The sequence below is a fragment of the Schistocerca cancellata genome, chromosome 2 (genome assembly GCF_023864275.1).
Source record: "Schistocerca cancellata isolate TAMUIC-IGC-003103 chromosome 2, iqSchCanc2.1, whole genome shotgun sequence".
Lineage (NCBI taxonomy): Eukaryota > Metazoa > Arthropoda > Insecta > Orthoptera > Acrididae > Schistocerca > Schistocerca cancellata.
In genome coordinates this window covers 286,945,203-286,964,999 of record NC_064627.1, presented here as the reverse complement: position 1 = coordinate 286,964,999, position 19,797 = coordinate 286,945,203, and the positions used below count along the sequence as shown (strand labels likewise).

Below are 19,797 nucleotides of genomic sequence, written 5' to 3'. Positions count from 1 at the left end.
CTCTGTGCAAAATTCTACCAGGCGGCTTCCTCTTTCATTTCTTAGCCCCAATCCATATTCACCTACTACGTTTCCTTCTCTCCCTTTTCCTACACTCGAATTCCAGTCACCAATGACTATTAAATTTTCGTCTCCCTTCACTGTCTGAATAATTTCTTTTATTTCATCATACATTTCTTCAATTTCTTCGTCATCTGCAGAGGTAGTTGGCATATAAACTTGTACTACTGTAGTAGGTGTGGGCTTCGTATCTATCTTGGCCACAATAATGCGTTCACTATGCTGTTTGTAGTAGCTTACCCGCATTCCTATTTTCCTATTCATTATTAAACCTACTCCTGCATTACCCCTGTTTGACTTTGTGTTTATAACCCTGTAGTCACCTGACCAGAAGTCTTGTTCCTCCTGCCACCGAACTTCACTAATTCCCACTATATCTAACTTTAACCTATCCATTTCCCTTTTTAAATTTTCTAACCTACCTGCCCGATTAAGGGATCTGACATTCCACTCTCCGATCCGTAGAACGCCAGTTTTCTTTCTGCTGATAACGACATCCTCTTGAGTAGTCCCCGCCCGGAGATCCGAATGGGGGACTATTTTACCTCCGGAATATTTTACCCAAGAGGACGCCATCATCATTTAATCATACAGTAAAGCTGCATGCCCTCGGGAAAAATTACGGCCGTAGTTTCCCCTTGCTTTCAGCCGTTCGCAGTACCAGCACAGCAAGGCCGTTTTGGTTATTGTTACAAGGCCAGATCAGTCAATCATCCAGACTGTTGCCCTTGCAACTACTGAAAAGGCTGCTGCCCCTCTTCAGGAACCACACGTTTGTCTGGCCTCTCAACAGATACCCCTCCGTTGTGGTTGTACCTACGGTACGGCTATCTGTATCGCTGAGGCACGCAAGCCTCCCCACCAACGGCAAGGTCCATGGTTCATGGGGGGGTAGACATCCCATGTATGCTCAATAATGTTCATGTCTGGGGAAGTTTGGTGGCCAGTGGAAGTGTTTAAACTCAGAAGAGTGTCCCGGAGTCACTCTGTAACATTTCTGGACCTATGGGGTATTGCATTGTCCTGCTGGAATTGCCCAAGTCTGTCGGAATACACAATGAAGATGAATGGATGCAGGTGATCACACAGGATGTTTACATATGTGTCACCTGTCAGAATCATATCTAGACGTACCAAGGGTCCCATATCACTCCAGGTGCACATGCCCCACACCATTACAGGGCCTCCACCAGCTTGAACAGTCCCCTACTGAAAGGCAGAATCCATAGTTTCATGAGGTTGTCTCCATACCTGCACACGTCCATCCACTCAATACAATTTGAAACTAGACTCGTCCGACCAGGCAACACGTTTACAGTCATCTACAGTCCAATGTTGGTGCTGAGGGGGCCAGGTGAGGTATAAAGCCTTGTGTCGTGCAGTCATCAAGGAACACGAGTGGGCCTCCAGCTTCGAAAGCCCATATTGACGATGTTTCATTTAATGGTTTGCACGCTGATACTTGTTGATGGGCCAGCACTGAAATCTGCAGCAGTTTGTGGAATGGTTGCACTTCTGTCATGCTGAACAACTCCCTTCAGTCATCATTTGTCCTGTTCTTGCAGGATCTTTTCTGGTCACAGCGATGTCGGAGATTTTATGTTCTAGTGGATGCCTGATATTCCCAGTACACTCGCAAAATGGTTGTATGGGAAAATCCCCACTTCATCACCACTTCAGAGTGGCTTGTCCCATCGCTTGTGTGCCAACTATAACATCACGTTCAAACTCCTTTAAATCTTGATAACCTGCCGTAGTAGCAGCAGTAAACGATCTAACAACTGCACCAGATGCTTGTGTCTTAAATTGGTGTTGCCATTTGCAGCAATGTACTCTGCCTGTATTCTGTATTTGAATACAAATGCCTGTACCATTTTGTTTGGCACTTCAGTGTACAATTATAAAATACCATTTTTTATCTCTATGACTTGTTCTCAATTAAACCACAAACAGGCCATAAAAATATTTTTATTAGGAAATATAAAGAAAATTTTTTACAATACAAGAAAATAACATTGCCTTTCTCTATAACATGTTTGCTGGCAAAGTCACCATCTTTATCAAGACACTTTGCACGCCCACAATGAACACTTCCCACACATGGACAAAAATGAATTTATTGGACTGCACAGGCATATTTTTAGTTTTGTTTGAACTTCTGCATTCTCCTATCTGGCAAGTTTTCAACACTGGTACTTTACATATTTCAGTAGTCACAGTGAACGTATGAACAGGCCCTTTCCTTGCTTATAAATACAAAGAAAAGAGTTCTTCTGTTATTCTGGTAAGAAACATTCACCAGGTAACTTTTTCTCCTGTTGTCTCTTTGTGAAGGATCTATGTGCTGATTCTGGTAAGATCTAGTATGTTGAAAAAGATATGCGCAGGCCATCTGTGGGAGCCATACTGAAGGGTGTGCAGACAAGACATACGGTTGAGAACAATAGTTCCAAATTTAATGGAATTGTAGAAGCTCATCTGGATGAAAACACTGACACATCATAATAATGAGGGGCACTAAACTTCTGCACAGCATAACATATTGACAGAGCACAGCAACTAATGTATGTCCAATGCTCCACTATGTAAAATGTAAAGAAAAAGAGGAAAAGATATCACAACAATGAAATAAAATAAGCTAAGTGGATGTAACAACCCATTATTACGCCTTTTAGAGACATGAAACCTAAAAAATATTGCACTGGTCAGAATGACTGGCTGCTGTCTTGTAAGGTAAAAATTCTAACAATTCATTCAGCTTTTGTAACAGATGTTTGTCTTTTACAGAAATTATAAACCTCCAAAGCACATTAAAAGTCATGGAATACAACCCCAGTAAAGTAAAACTTCCTTTGTTTATTAACTAATTAACTATTAAACAACACTCACCAGACAGACTGAGTGTCAATTTATCTGCATGCTGGCACCATCTCAGTGCCTCGTCTATTTGGATGACCAGGAACTTCACTCATGTAAGCTCATCTAGTGTGTGCCCATCGATTTCTACTTCTGGTACCCATAGGCAATTTTAAGCTTTTTGGAATTGCATAATGTCAGTTCTTGTAGAACAGTAGGAGAATCAGTTGTACGGTTGTTCTGCTATTCTATTGGCTGTGTCTGGTGTCAATGTTTTTGGTCCTTTATCAATATACTTGTGTCAGCAAACATGAAAGATTTTGACATGTCCTCAGTGACAGAGGCAAATCATTTAAGCAGGTCTAGAACAAGAGTGGTACAAACGACAAATCTTGTGGAACATAATATTTTGTGTTTCCCCACTTTGAATTTAGTCTTATTTAATTTGCTTATGTGAACCTCTGTTTTCTGCTGTTATAATAAGACCCTGCTCATGCAATGGAAAGGTCTTAAATGTCACATTATTTTAGTTCCCTGGTAGAAGTTTATGATCCACACACCCGAAGGCATTGGTAAATCAGTGTAATTTTTCTTATTTTGTTTTACAGAAATTAAGTTTGTGAGATCATCTATTGCTTTCTCAACAGAGCAGCCTTTATGAAAGCCAAACTGAGCTGTTGTTAAAAGTTATTCTTAGAAAGATAGCAAAATACTATGTTGTACACATCCCTCTCAAATATTTTCCAGGACACAGGTAAACGAGTTTATAATTACAGGGCAGATGCTTATCTATTCATTTACAAACAGGTGTTACTACTGCATACTTAACTCTTGCTTTCATACTAAAAATACTGCTGTAGTAGGTCAGACAACTTAATATTTTGTTACATTTAACATTTTAGTCTATGGCTGATATTTGATGTTTGCATTTTTTTGCTGGCCAAGTCAAATGAAATGGAAGATGGCAGAGATTGTAGCACATTGTATTCTCGTTTCAGGCCTGGTATAAGAGTTCCACCTAATGATTTTTATTTCTTTTACTTTTGCCCTCTTTCCTGCATACAAGGACAACCACTACTCTACAATGTGTGAGTGTCAAAAAAGTTGCCATGAACCTGTGACACACGACAATGTGTTCCTTGCAATTGGATGGTTCATGGACTGATCCTCTGAATTTATCACTGGTAGGTTTACTTTTGCATACAAAGTATTCTGGCCATACTAGTGACATAAGAAAAATTGCACTGTATTACACTTACACAGATGAACATTCAGCATATTGTGACATCACTTGACTAAGAAAGTATTAAAGTAATAAAATTTTCTAATTCACTATTTAATCATTTGTGTTTTCCTCGCAACTATTTCTCATTTAGTTTCCCATTCTTCTAACAGTTCTTCACTTTTCACATCTATATGCTCTTTGCAAGTCACAATTCACTTAACATTTCTGTAACAAGTTAAACTGTTTGCCAGAACACTACTTGATTCTGGAACCCTCGAATTAACCAGTTACTTTATCTGTTCATGCTTCATGGAATGACTAAAGATTTCAACTTGTCATTTGTTTCCCTTCTTACATTTCAAGAGCCTCTTATGCTACAGTGACAATATAACACCTCCGGGAGAAAGAAAATAGAAGAGCACTTAGTGTGACCAAAATCTCTCTTGAAGATTTTAATCAGTCAGCAATGTGTGCACATACTAATTGGTTGCACACTGTTCATGTAATTTTTACCAGTGTATGAACTTTCTGCAAAAATGTTGATCGTAGTCTATCTTCTACATAGAATAAACTATGTGATCTCACAACACACTTACTTCAGTGAATGGCATTAAGGAGTTTATTCCTGATGGCACAGTTGGACTGATCTGAAATGAAGGGCCTGCAATCTGATACTTCCCCAGTAGCTTAATCACTTTTAAAGTATCAACTAATTTCTAAAGACCTCCCAATATAGATAAACATGAAATTTCCTCAACAATTCAGTCTATAGTGTTTTAACAAAAAATTGCCTTTTTTAGACATTTAATCCTTACTTTCAAGAGGGCATTTGTAGCCTGTGAATTCTATGGATGAAATGAGCATTACAATCCCCTTGCCTGAAGAGAACTAATATCTCATCAATGAAGACCAAAAAAGCTAAATTGGGGGAAAAACTGTGTACTCATGAATTTTTGCACTGTGCTAGGAGGAAATGTTCTGAACAACATGCTTAAAGACCTGGCCCGTGGTATGTGAGCATTGGGGTGGGGGCTTTTAAGGGTAGCTTTTTACATTTTTCTTGAATAAGTCGAAAACTGTGGATTCCAGTGAAAGTTTTTCCCAGTACAAAATTAAACTACATTAAATTTTTTTACAAAAAGAGGTCCTATTCATTTTTTCTCTAAGACTAACAGTTTCCTCATTGCAAAGGATGGAAAAAAATGCAGATTATTAAAACTATTGCTTTAATGGTATAAAATTAATGTTTATCTTTAAACTCGGAAGGTTAAAAACAAATACTAAACTATGTACTGTGTCTAAGTGCAGCACAGCCATATTAAGAGCTAAGTTGTGCCGGGGGTGAAATGGTGTGAAGTGAGGGGTGGGGGAAGGGCTATGTGGCTTGAGAACTGTGTCCACATGCTTCCCTCCTTCATAGGTCTGCAAACAGAAGATTGCAGATGATTTCCCACTCTGTTTGTCCCACCATGTCACAAGAAGCAACTACGTGGTGTCTGACAAAGTTATGTCGGCCGTCCACAATGCACCTTATGAATCACTGGCAACACGGTATGCATACATGCCCAGTGGATATTTATTTTACACAAATGTGTTAACACTTCATAGAATGCAAGTTGAATTACTAATAACACCAACAAAAGAAATATACGGATAGAATTTACATAAATCACAGCGCACTGTTCTACACTGCTATAGTGGAAATTGATTCTTAGTCTGCTGTATGGTAGTGTAGTGTACTTCCAAGAAAAGCAACTTCCCCCATTATCAGTAGTGCTCAGTTTTCAGTTTACAGACAGACTATACCTCCTCAGCACATTCCCTGTCCAATTCTTGTATGTGAGTAGCCACAACAACTTCACTAAGTTCATGTTTGTAGAGAAGAGCTATTTATCCTTTACTGATTACTTATTTGTAGTTGTTAAGAAGCTAGTGTGTAAAAAAAAAGGTCAAAAGGTGAGCTGACAACTGTCTACCAGACTAAAGAGTCTGTCAATATGTATTCGACAATGTCAATTTCATTGTCTCCACTGGCAATGTCAGGAATACTTTTCACACCTTGAGAGGTATCAAATGCGTCATCTCACTCTCAGCTCTCTCAACATCTGAAGAGATTCAGAAGGTTAAACTGCATCCCTCTACCACAGGTCACCTACATGTTATAGAACTTCAGATATTTCAACATAAGTCAAGCAACACATTACAGAAAATAATGTTCTACATCTGAACGTGACCACTTCCACTGCATCATACACAGTCACATCCATGTTGGAAGATACAATGTGGATGTGTCTAAAGGCAGCCCACTCTACAAGTGCCAGCAATTCCTGAATGGAAAAGATTTCTGCACCCTACAAGCAACACAATGAATGGGGAGAGAAGTGCAGTAACTATCCGGTCATTCACTAATTCACCATCAAGTGATTACAACACAAATATATGGCTTTACAATATGCTGTCAACAACATACAGCAGTAAGTGTCACATTTTTCTATCCCTTTCCCACCAACACTACAAGATCACAGAAACATCTCACTTACAAGTTAAACATTTCCCAGCCATTGTTCACAGGAACATGTTTTACATAAAAGCTCACTTCCCACCTGCAAAAAATACTCACTCAATAAACTGAAAATAACTCCATTATACAAACATGAGCTCAGTGAAGTAACTTATCTACTCACATAAGCAACCTCGACACAAAATGTTGGGAAGATATAATCTGGCTGCAAACTGAAAATTGGGCAGTGCTTGTAGTGGGGAAAATTGCCTTTCACAGAACGTACAGCTGCCGGAATCACCTGCTCGAACTTCAGTCTGCAGACATATGAAGGAGGGGACTTGCATGAACGCAATCCAGCACTCTCCCTTCCCTCATGCTTCTATCTCACACATTCATCCCTCTTCACCCTGTTACATCCTCAGAACATAATTTATCCCTTAATCCAGCTCTAATGCACTAACACAATTTAATATTTGTTTTTAACCTACTTTTTCATTTAGAGGTAAAAATTAATTTTATACTGTGAAAATAATATTACTGATTTTTCCACCCCACCTGCAACACAGAAACTATCAGTCCCACAGAAAAAATGAATAGGACTTCTTTTGTAGGAAATTTAATGCAGTTTAATTTTATACTCGGAAAGATTTTTACTAGGTGCCAATGTTTTTGAGTTATTCTACAAGAAATTCTACAAGAAACTTTAAAAAAAGGATTTTATTATGTTGTTCCCTGACACTCCCTCCTAGCACTGTGCAAAAATTTGCAAGATATGATCCCCCCTCCCCCAATTTTCCTTCATTGTCTGAACTACAGTGCCACTGTAGCCATCCACAAGTCATGACTGAAAGGCTCTGGAGGAAAACCAAGTCCTGCATGAGGCATATGATTGGTTCATGTCCTGTACTATTCTTACACTAGCAAATGTGTGCATTTATTATTAGAAACAAGATGAAGACTAAGAGTAAGAGCATCTGATGATGTAGTTCAAACAAAATAACCTAATGGAGGATCAGGAGAGCAGAATTTTAGTTGGTCCCTCCCCCTCTTTCAATATTAGATTTCAGAAGTAGGTACAGAAACTGTGGATTGGGAATAAAAGGGTAATGCACAGGCTGACAAAAATTTTGTGTTTAGCTCAGTGAAAACATGAGAGTAAAAATAATATCTGTTGAGAATAAGAGGTAACTGTTTTACATGCGCACTCAAGAATGTTTAATTACTGTGTATGTTGTAGTATGTTACCATTACATCACTGCAGTTACAATGTCTGTGTTTACATAGTGTCTGTATCTTCACATTACATGTGTGCATGTCTGAAGGAACAGACACTTTTCTGACAACTGTAGCTGTGATAATTATTACAAAATGGATTTGCATTTCGTAAATTTGGATTGACATCAGCTGTTTGTGACAATGAAAATTTGTGCCAGACCAGGACTCAAACCCACATTTCTCACTTATCATTAGCACTCACTTTAACCCCTTCAGCTATTCGAGCATGCCTCCAGGACTCCGTAACACACTGAAGTTTGGGTTGGTCTGGAGATGTGCTCAGATAGCGAAAGAGGTTAAAGCTACCATTCGCGATAAGCATGAAATCCGGAGTTCCATTCCGGCTCAAATTTTTATTTGTCACAAACAGTGGACATCAACCCAGAGTCACAAAATGCAAATCCATTTCATAATGTAATCATTAAGTTTAATCCAAGTACATACATGGAGTTATATTATGTCTACAATCTTCAAAATATTACTTTCATTGTTGGGTTTGAGTGAGGATCAAAGTGTCACAGACAATTTTAGGTTATTATTATTTGCACCCTATTCGTGTTATCATCAACCATCAGAAGCTCTTCTGGAACTGTTATTGGTTTTACACACTTTCATGAAATTTTAACTGGTAATTATTCAAGCTTTTCAAAAGTAGAGTGTGGCAGATTAATTTCTGTCTTCCCACATCACTCTGATATGGTATAAAACAAGGATTTTTTCAAAAGTAAGGTCTATTTTGCAGCAAAAACAAAACTAACACAGATATTGCCAACTTTGTTTTATTTCATTTGGCTAGTTCTCTACATATTATTCTCCACTGTTTAAACATTTTCAATATTGTTTTACTAACTTGTTTACCTCCTCTTGCGCACATGAATACAACTGGTCTTCGACTGATTTTTCATTTCTTCACTGATGTCAACAGCTGACCAAAGAAAACTCTCTTCAGTTAGAAAAACAGACTGTACACTAAGTGCAAGGTCTACACTTAGAGGTCTACTTGCTCCCGTCCCAAGGATCTGATTTATTCTTGAGTTTGAGGAGCACAATGGGGTTTTGATTCGAGATGCAGCAACAAAACATTAGATGCCAACTGATTATGTCATTAAATACTGTATGGCATATGGCATGCTGGAGCTTCCTCAAGGTTGCACAGTATATAGCTGAATTCATTGTTGTCCCTTGTGGCATTAAGTGGATTACCAGGACACCAAAACTCTTCCAAAACACAGATGCCAATAATTTTTAGGTGGAAATTGTCTGTTTGGGTTTCATTTTGGCTCAGGACACCAAAACTCTTCCAAAACACAGATGCCAATAATTTTTAGGTGGAAATTGTCTGTTTGGGTTTCATTTTGGCTCAGGAATACATGTGATGCCATTCCACTGAGTTATGTGAAAATCTAAATCTGGAATTTATTAATGAAAAACAGAAACTAATATGAGTCCATGACCACTGTTGTTGCGGTCTTCAGTCTGAAGACAGGTATGGAGGTCTCCACAATAGTCTATCATGTGCAAACCTCTTCATCCCTACATAACTACTGTAACCTATATCCATTTGAATCTGCATCTGTAGTCATCCCTTGGTCTCCATCTGAAATTTTTACCCCCCACTAACACACACACTTCCCTCCATTACCAAATGATAATTTATTAATGCCTCAGGATGAGTTCTGTCAATGATCTTTTCTTTTAGTCATGTTGTGCCATACATTTCATTTCTCCCCAATTTGGTTTGGTCCTCCCTCATTCGTTACTTGATCTAAACATCTATTCTTCTGTAACACCACATTTCAGAAGCTTCCCTTCTCTTCTTGTGTGTTATATTTCCCTGCAAGCCTATACTCCGACACTGAAATTCATATCAGATATTGAAAAAGTCTACTTTTTGAGAAATGCTTTTCTTGTTATAGTCAGTTTGCATTTTATATCTTCTCTGCTTTGGCATCATCAGTTATTTTGCTAATCAAACAGAAAAATTTATCTACTACCTTTAATGCCTCATTTCCTAACCTAATTCCCCCAGTATTGACTGAATTAATTTGACTACATTCCTTTACCCTAGTTTTACTTTTGTTGATGTGCATCTTGTACCTTATTTTCAAGACACTATCCATTCTGTTCAGCTACTCTTCCACGTCCTTTGTTGCTCCAGACAGAATTACAATGACAGCACCGCACTTGAGGGTTTGCCTTCTTCTCACTGAACTTTAATTCCCTTTCAAATTTCTCCTTGGTTTCCTTTCTTGCTTATTCAATGTACAGCCTGAACAAACATTGGGGATAGACTATAATCCTGTCTTACTCCATTCTCAACCTTTGCTTCCAATTCATTTCCAATTCACACCCCTGATTTTTATGACAGCAGTCTGGTTTCTGTACACATTGTAAATAATCTTTTGCTTCCTATATTTTATTCCTACTATCTTCAGAATGTCAAAGAATGTATTCCAGTCAACAATGTCAAAATTTTTCCCTGAATTTACAAATTCTATTACAGTAGGTTTACTTTTTGTCATCTTATCTTCTATAATAAGTTGTAGGGTCAAACCCAAACTGATCTTCCTCCAGTTTTTGCCATTCTTCTGTAAATAATTTTTGTTACCATTTTGCAAGGGACTAATGGTTTGGTAGTATTCAAAACTGTCAAGACCTTTCTTCTTTGGAATTGGCATTATTACATTCTTCTTGAAGTCTGCGGGTATTTCACCTATCTCATATACCATACACATCAGGTGCAGTGGTTTTGTTATGGCTCGCTCTCCCATCTCAATAATTCTGACAGAATGTCAATTAGTTGAGGTGCTTTGTTTTGACTTAGATCTTTCAGCACTTAGGTAAATTTTTTACATCTCCCATCTCATCCTCATTTACTTTTTCTTCCCTTGCTGTACTGTCTTGAAGTTCACTCTCTTGTATAGCCCTTCGACATATCCCTTCCACCTTTCAGTTTTGCCTTCTATACTTGGTACTGGCTTGCCACATGAGTTCTTGATACTAATGCAACTGATTCTCCCTTCTCAAAAGGTTTCTATTTCTCCAACAGATGGCACCTACCTTTCCAACAATCATTGATGCTTATAAGCTCAACAGTCCGTTATCCATTTTTACTTTCTGCCAATCTTATCTTTTACATGTCTGTATTTCCTTTCACCTGCTTCATTTGCTGCATTTTTATATTTTCTCCTTTCATAAATGAAGTTCAATATCTCCTGTGATAGCGAAGATCCATCCAGGGGCTTTTCTTTTCACCTATGTGGTCCTCTACTGTCTTCACTACTTCACCTCTCAGAGCTACATGCTCATCTTCTTCCATATTCCTTTCCCCTACATCACTCAACAATTGCCTATTGCTCCCTTTGAAGCTCTCAACAACTTAGTTCTTTCAACTTATCCAGGCTGCACCTGTTTAATTTTGTACCTTTTTACAGTTTCTTCAATTTTAATCTACAGTTAATAATCTAAATTGGAACAGAGTCATCAGCCCCTGGATATGTATAACAGTTTAAAATCTGGTTCCAGAAACTGTGCTTTACCATTACACAACCAATCTGAAACCTTCCAGTGCCTCCAAGTCTCTTCTGTACATACAGCCTTTTTGTATAATTCTTAAACCAAGTGTTAGTGTGATCAAATTATGATCTGTGCAAAATTCTACACGTCAGCTTCCTCTTTCATTATTTTCCACCAGTCCATTTTTCCTTTCCTTTTTTTCCTACCATCAAATTCCAGTCCCTCATCACAATTACAATTTTGTCTCTCTTAACACAAGTTGAATAATTTCTTTAACCACATCATACATTCTTTCAATTTCTGCTTTAATCAAGTCATATTGTTTTTAAATTTCTTCATCTGTGGAGTCAGTTGGCATAAACACTTGTAGTATGATCTATGTATTTATTTATGTATGTATGTATGCATGCATGCATGTATATCTTGGGTACACTAATATGTTCACTACATTGTTCATAGTAGCTTAACCACACTACTATTTTCTGATCCACTATTAGATTTTATTTAGTATTTAGAATGCTATTCTCACCTGATGAGAAGATCTGTTCTTCTTCCCATCACATTTCACTAAGCCCCACTACATCTAATTCAAACTACCTGTTTCCCTCTTTAAATTCTCTGAACTACCTACCTGATTAAGGAATCTAACACTCCTTGCTATGACCCATGGAATACCAGTTTTGTTTTTCTTGGTGAAGAGAGCCTCCGGAGTAGCCCCACCCTGAATACTTTGCCTCTGGAGTATTTTGCTCAAGAGGATGCCATCATCATAGAACCATACAGTAGAGCTGCATGTCTTTAAGATAAGTAAAGGTTGCAGTTTTCCCTAGTTTTCATCAATTTGTAGTACCGTTGCAACTACTGCAAAGGCTTCTGCCTCTCTACAGAAGCCATATGTTTGTCAATGTGATTATTATGTATACGCCTGACAAAAAGAAATGCAACCCCTCTGGTCAGTATGCATGCACTAATTCAATTGGATAAAGAGTCATAATACCATTGTATACTCACGTGAGGCACGCTGGCTGTGTGCCTTATGTCGACAAGCATTGCCTTGTTGAAAACTAGCACCATAATACTGTCACATGAGAGGTAACACAGATGGATACAGGATGTCCACGACATACAAGTGTGCCATCACGATTTCCTCCAGTAACTACCATCTGTGACATGAAGTCATACTCGATGGCTTTCCATGACATGATGTGAATAAAAACACTGTGCCTCTCCAGAACTGAAGAATTAGACCTTTCCCAGGTCACTGCTGACAGAGCTCATTTAGGATAGTGAAGAAATGCAATTCATTGTTGAAGAGAATGTGATAATTTTCCTCAGCAGCTCAGGCTTCCTGGCCATGGCACCACTTCAAATGCAGCTGCTTGCGTTGCACAATGTGACGATCCTACAGTCTGGTGGTCAGATATGGTCGAATGGAACTTTGATGATGAGTATTCCAGGTGTCATGCATTCCATTTCAGGCCAGTCACATCCAAATGCCCCACAAATCTGGATATTTCCAGATTCAACCAGCTGGACAAATTGACACCCACAATAAGGCCTCTTTCAAACTCTGTAAGGTACTGATAACACTGTCTCACACAAGTATGCAGCATCTCTGTATCTTTCAAAGTGGTCACTCAGCACCTGATGATGTTCATGTCTCATTTATACCCTCTACAAGGCCTGGCACAAACATTAATAAAAAAACAACACTAGTGCACTCTGGTGGCCATTCCACCTGTCACTCTAGGTGCAATAATTCTCTAATCATCTACCTGCCAAAAGTCTCAGGGTGCAAGATGTTACGCTGACATCTGATCATGTCTGTTGGATGCTTCACTTTTTGACAGGCAGTATGTGTTAAAATACTTCTTGTCTTGATTACAAAATAATTATTATTGCTCTGATGGAAGCCTTTGAACTCAAACATACAGAGATCTAGCAAGAGTTGAAACATGCGACGGACAGTAATAAATTTATTTGGAGACCTAGGCAGTATGTTTTAATAACTAAATCTGGAAGGCCAGAGTGGGATTAGAGTCCAGTGACCACACAGTTTAGTATAGTTTAGATCAGAATATCAGCAACTACTAAATTTTAGCACACAGAGGGCACTTATCATGTACACATCTAAAACAGAGCGAAAGGGAAGGAGTATTAGATTTACATGTTGTAAATGCCACACTTCTTAGAGAGGAAGTGCAATCTCAGAATGGAGGGGTGAGGATTTTGGATTAGGTCTTCTTTCAAGACTGCACCAATATTTCCCATAAATAATTCTGGGACATGGGTCACAACGTACCTGAGACTTCATATCTCAGCCAATACGCCAACAATGTCTGACACCTAGCTAAACAGTTTAAAATGATGAAAGCTTAATAACATATAATTAGTAAAATAGCGAGTCAGTGAGATGACTGATATTGCCTATTTCTAAAAATCTGTTTTATATTTGGTCTAGCATCTACCAACAAGCATCATAGGCCACGAAGTTCCTTCCATTCCTCTCTGTTGTTATTATTATTACCACAGTCAAAAATACTTGTAAGTTGTAGCAAATGGAATTTCTAGCCTTAAAATTCTCTGATAATAATGGATACCAACCACCAAGCTTTTGCTACCATAATGTTAGTTATGTTTTAATAAAATCTGTTTTTAGTGGAGTGTTTTATGAAATCCAAGAAATTGTATTTTGAATCAAAATTCACCATGTGAAAATATTCATTCACTGAAAATGGTCTTACAGCAAAGACATTTTATTCTTGATTTCGGAATTTAGGAACATAGTTGTTAACAGATTTTATTACTGATGACAAGTGACAACTACTTAGTTTTGTAGTCAAGCCTTAGTATCCAGAGAGACAGTTGCTTTGTTTTACTACATCAGAAGAAGTACTTTGTCTAGCTCATTATATGAAACAGTGTTCTTTCAATGTGCCTGTCTGCTGCTCAATGCCTCCTCTATGTGATGAGTAGCAATATATCTATGCCATATTGTTATTTAGTGCTGGATTTTTTTATAACAGAAAATCTGGGATGTAATAACAACAATATGAAATGGAAATGCTGTTGTTACTCACCACATAGAGAAGGCACTGAGTCGTAGGGAGAGAGAGAGACACTGAAAGAATGTTGCCCCCTCCCCCCCAGACACATACAAATGGATAATATGTGACCACTTCAAACACTCACGAGTCCACAGCATCAATGAATTTTTCAAGGGAAGAAATTCGAGTCTATTCTGTAATGTCCTCCAGCTTCCAAGAAGTTTCACAAATGTTAATGAATGTTTACAAGCGTTCCAGAATACTCTCAAATGCTCTAAAGTGCAAGTTTATGGGATTATTGAGAGAAACTCTGAGGGTTCTGTACAAATTTATTTATGTACCTATGTGGATGATAATAATAATAATTTCGTGTGGCTCAATGGCTTGGTGCAAGCCTTTTTATTGGACACCACTTCGGCAACTCACATATCCTTCCTGTTATCCAAATGGGGAAAGTGGACCTACAGTTTAATGTGGAATTGGAACCATGTGTTGTTTTGGTGACTCCTCGCATCATTGAGAAGAGAAGGCCAAGTTAAAACAAAGACTAAAGAATCCATAGTCTGATTGAGATTCGATCCTGCAACCTCTCAGTTTCCAGGCAAATGCTTTACTGCTAGACCATCAGGCCTGACAGGTATGTAGATAATCAAACAATGGAAACTCCATGTAGGAATATCAACAATCTAAGACAGACTGCTGCAGTAGACTGCTATGGTAGTTATTCACTTAGGAGTTACATAATTCCAATCTCACATGTTTATGAATCTCTCTATACCATTCTTGGATTGACCTATGTGCAATCATTGCACTCAACACCATTTAGAGAGGGGTCATTACACTAAAGCTTTTTGTAACATTTCGGTTTCTGTTTGACAGATACATGTGTCTCAATGGAAATATAACTGTTGTTAGTGCAGACTACAATCATCTGCTTCAAAAGTTGTGTACACTACTTCAATTGCTCAGTGTAGTTTTTGGCTGATTCATTCTGAGAGCCACACAGACATCTGAAGATGCAATTACACAATTTTGAAATTGATAAAATAATGTCAATATTTACATCACAAATAAGTACAAATGAGTGGAACATTCCACAGATATGTTGTTACTGAATAAAACTGAATGTCCATGAGATCTATGTGAAAATGTGAATAAAAATGTAATGAACAAGGTGTACCATAGATATTATTCAAAGTGAGATGGTATATGTTACACAGATGGTACCTAGGATGTTTTCATTTGTATTTATCAGTTGCAAATGTTGGTGATACGTTTTGTTTATTATATTTCATTTGAGGGAGTATGTGATAGATTTGGGTCCAAAAAATCGATTTTTCAAAACTGTTATTTTCTTAATTTACAAATTTTAATGTATGCTTTGTATAAATTTGATCTTGATATTAGTATCAGGAATGCTTTTGAAATATTAAAATGTTAAGCTCTACACTTGCAGCCACTTCCAACTTTTCATACATTCGGGAAATGGTGTGGGGAGTCTTCTTATCTCAAAGCTGTAACAGATAATAAACAGTACAACATTCCAATAGAAAAGCTGGAATGTGGTGGCCACATTCAAAAGAAATCTTCAGTTATATTATGGGAGAGCTAGAAGGAAATATACAAGAAATTTAGAGGCAATGGAGCATGTGCTGTGTGGGCAATGTACTTTCACAAGCCATACACTGACCCAAACAAATGAATACTCTGTGACCAAAAGACGAAAGGTACAATACAATTTTAAAAAACCTTTTTCACATAAGCACTACATACAACCCAATAAAAAAAATCTATTTGCATTAGCAATCACTGCCAGAACCTATTATGAATGCAATTAAGTCTGCACTGAGGTTTCTTGCAAATTCTGATTTTCTGAGGAAGTGACTTGAAGACAAAACACATACTTCGATGAAGTAATAAGCGTACCTGGTGTAGAGAAACAACTGAAAGATCTGAAAGCAAATAGATCACCAGGTCCGGATGGAATCCCAGTTCAATTTTGCAAAGAGAACTCTATGACACTAGCTTGCATTTATCATAAATCTCTCACCCAGCATAAAGTCCCAAGCAACTGGAAAAAAGCGCAGGTGACTCCACTATATAAGAAGTGTAACAGAATGGACCCGCCATGTTGCAGACCAATATCCCTAACTTCTGTTTGCTGTAGAATCGTTGAACATATTCTCCGTTCGAATATAATAAACTTCCTTGAGATTGAGAAGTTTATGTCCACAATCGGCATGATTTTAGAAAGCATCACTCATGCGAAACACAGCTTGTCCTTTTTTCACATGATATACTGGGAATAACGGATGGAGGGCAACAGGCAGATTCCCTATTTCTAGATTTCTGGAAAGCATTTGACATTGTGCCCCATTGCAGGCTATTAACAAAGGTACGTGCATATGGAATAAGTTCACAGAGATGTGAGTGGCTTGAAGACTTCTTAAATAATAGAACCCAGTACATTGTCCACGATAGCAAGTATTCCTCAGAGACAAGGGTATCATCAGTAATGCCCCAGGAAAGTGTGATAGGACCGCTGCTGTTCTCTATACACATAAACGATTTGGCAGACACGGTGGCAGCAATCTGTGGTTTTTGGCTGATGATGTCATGTACAGTAAGGCGTTGAAGTTGAATGGCTGCATGAAGATACAAGACGACTTAGACAAAATTTCCAGTTGGTGTGATGAATGGCAGCTAGCCCTAAATGTGGAAAAAATGTAAGTTAATGCAGATGAGTAGGAAGACCAAACCCGTAATGTTCAGATACAGTATTACTAGTGTAGTCATGACATTTAAATATCTGGGCGTAACGATGCAAAGCAATACAAAGTGGAACGAGCATGTGAGAACTGTGGTAGGGAAGGCGAATGGTCGACTTTGGTTTATTGGGAGAATTTTAGGAAAGAGTGGTTCACCAGTAAAGGAGACTGCATTAAGACACTGGTAGGAACTATTCTTGAGTGCTGCTCGAGTGTTTGGGATCCGTACCAGGTTGGACTGAAGGAAGGCATTGAAGCAACTCGGAGGCAGGCTGCTAGATTTGTTACTGGTACATTCAAGCAACACATACATGTTACAGAGATACTGCGGAAACTCAAATGGGAATCCCTGGAGGCAAGGTGACATCCTTTTTGAGATACTCTATTGAGAAAATTTAGGGAACTGGCATTTTAAGCTGACTGCCAAATAATTCTACTGCCACCAACATACATTGTGCGTATGGACCACAAAGATAAGATCTGAGAAATTAGGGCTCATACGGAGGCATATCAATAGTTGTTTTTCCCTCGCTCTCTTTGCAAGTGGAACAGGAAAAGAAATGACAAGTAGTGGTACAGGGTACCCTCCACCACACACTGTATGGTGGCATACACAGAATTTATATAGATGTAGATGAATAAAATGCAAACGAAAAACTACACTGATAATTTAATTTTGATTAGACGTTCAAAAACAACATTCAGTGGACTTGATATACTAAAAATAGGTGTCTATAATGTTGTTTATGTTATATAAATAGCTATGGAGATGACTACACAAGTTCAGATGTATAGATAAACTAACAGTACTGTAGACAGTATTCTATACTATAAAAAGCTATCACAAAAGCCATCAACTGAACGGAAATCGAAGGTGAGCGAAAAAACAAGCATATAATGATATTAAAATATACTGTTTCCTTTGCAATGCAATCCACAAGAGTGGTTACAGATTTAACATCTAACATATAGCTCTGAGTAACAGAGGAAAATTAACTACCAAGTTGTATAACTACACAAACCTGTTGTTTTGGAAGAGGCATCTCCCATAGTGATGCTCCTGTCAATTTATTCCAGAAATATGGTCTGTTCTCTCTTTTACTCCAGAACTTCCGCCAACCCTGATGTATCAGTTCTGGTGGTAAGTCATCAATGAATCCTCCAACAGGAATTCCCTATTTTAGAAGTGAATATATATTAAAGAAACGAGAAGAGTACCTTTACGGAGTCATGTTTTGCATAACGAACAGATGATCATATAATAATGATAATTTTGTTACCTGGGGGGTCTGGGGAATTTGAGGCAATGGTGCGGTATGAGGCATAGCATTTTCAAGGTCCACTCCTGGAGGAATCTTGATGGGTGTTGGAACAAGAACCGATAAATTTTCTGGATGATGTGGATGTGAAAGCGGTTGTACCTGCGTAACAGCTTCCCATGTTGATGTACTGGGTATTTCTTGCTTGCCGCCGATATCATTCATCGCGTTGGAAACAGTAACCTCAGTTCACTAATATTAAGCTAAAAACATACAGATAATAACTGCAACAAGTTTCAGACACACACTTTTCTTTATTTACACCGTAATAATTGAAAGATTTTCCATGCTCGATCAAAAAAGGCGAAACTGTCGATTCCAAGTTGTGTGTCCGGCAGCACAAGAAAGCAGTAATTTAACAATATTTATAAAATTACTGATACTTTAATTAATAGTAAATGAAAATTGAATTCAAAATCACTCACTTCCAGTACAGGAAAGCATTAAAGGCGAAAGTTCTAGTCGATAACGCGCATCACTATTGTCAAACTACGTGACCACTTTGTTTACAAACTTTTGACACGTAAATATAAATGCAAAACAAGCGATGAAAACTGCGTACACCGCAAAACTTAATACAGGTACGTCTTCCCTGTACCTATTTACAACTTTTCGGTGATACAAACCACGGTTTAACGTCAAAAACAGGGATTTCATTCATCTTTTTCGCAACCCGTTAAAGCGTACTTCACCCAAGACGACGCCATTTGCTCACAGCTGAAGTATGTCACGTGATCAGAACGAATTCCTGGCGTTGGTAGGGAATATTTTGAAAGGAATGACGGGAAGTATTAAAGATCTTATTTGATATTGCCAACGAAATAAAACAATATTTACGTTACAGAGGCACTCAGTTGATAGTCAGAGTGTGACAAAAGCAAGCGCGCAACACTTCCTTTGATGGAAAGGATGATTACATCGCTATAATTTTTTGTATCATTTTTGGTGAATCCGATAGAATTTAGAGAGTTGCAGACATAGCATTTGTTGGGTTGACACCAGCCATTTCGTTTTCACTCAGTGTTTACGGCTTTGTGCGTTTGTGACGATTCGTGGGAAGTAATTGTGTAGCGATAAATTTTAAACTTTCGTTCTTCGTTGATTAGTTTTGTTGTGAAGAAAACCATGTCTGTCGCCTTCGTACAGCGTGGTAGGCCACCGCCGAATCCCATGCAGATACAGAAGGTGAAGTACAGTATACGCACCAAGTTTACAATCGCTTACAACA

The 19,797-nt window shown here is 38.1% G+C and overlaps 2 protein-coding genes across 4 annotated transcripts in view; one reads left to right on the top strand and one right to left on the bottom strand.

Moving 5' to 3' along the window:
- Positions 1-19,271, bottom strand: part of LOC126161635 (mRNA (2'-O-methyladenosine-N(6)-)-methyltransferase) — a 160,707-nt gene extending 141,436 nt beyond the window's left edge. The window contains exons 1-3 of one of the 2 annotated variants that reach the window (XM_049917595.1): positions 18,995-19,271; positions 18,531-18,772; positions 18,273-18,425 (exon numbers count right to left, since the gene is read on the bottom strand). In XM_049917595.1, coding sequence (XP_049773552.1) covers positions 18,273-18,425; positions 18,531-18,734 — 357 coding nt within the window. In that variant the 5' untranslated portion in view covers positions 18,735-18,772; positions 18,995-19,271. The other variant, XM_049917596.1, reaches the window with a different exon arrangement.
- A 133-nt stretch (positions 19,272-19,404) lies between these two features.
- LOC126161634 (trithorax group protein osa-like) overlaps positions 19,405-19,797 on the top strand; it is a 98,985-nt gene continuing 98,592 nt past the window's right edge. For both annotated transcript variants that reach the window (XM_049917594.1, XM_049917593.1), the window contains exon 1: positions 19,405-19,754. In XM_049917594.1, coding sequence (XP_049773551.1) covers positions 19,695-19,754 — 60 coding nt within the window. In that variant the 5' untranslated portion in view covers positions 19,405-19,694. The remainder of the gene's footprint in view (positions 19,755-19,797) is intronic.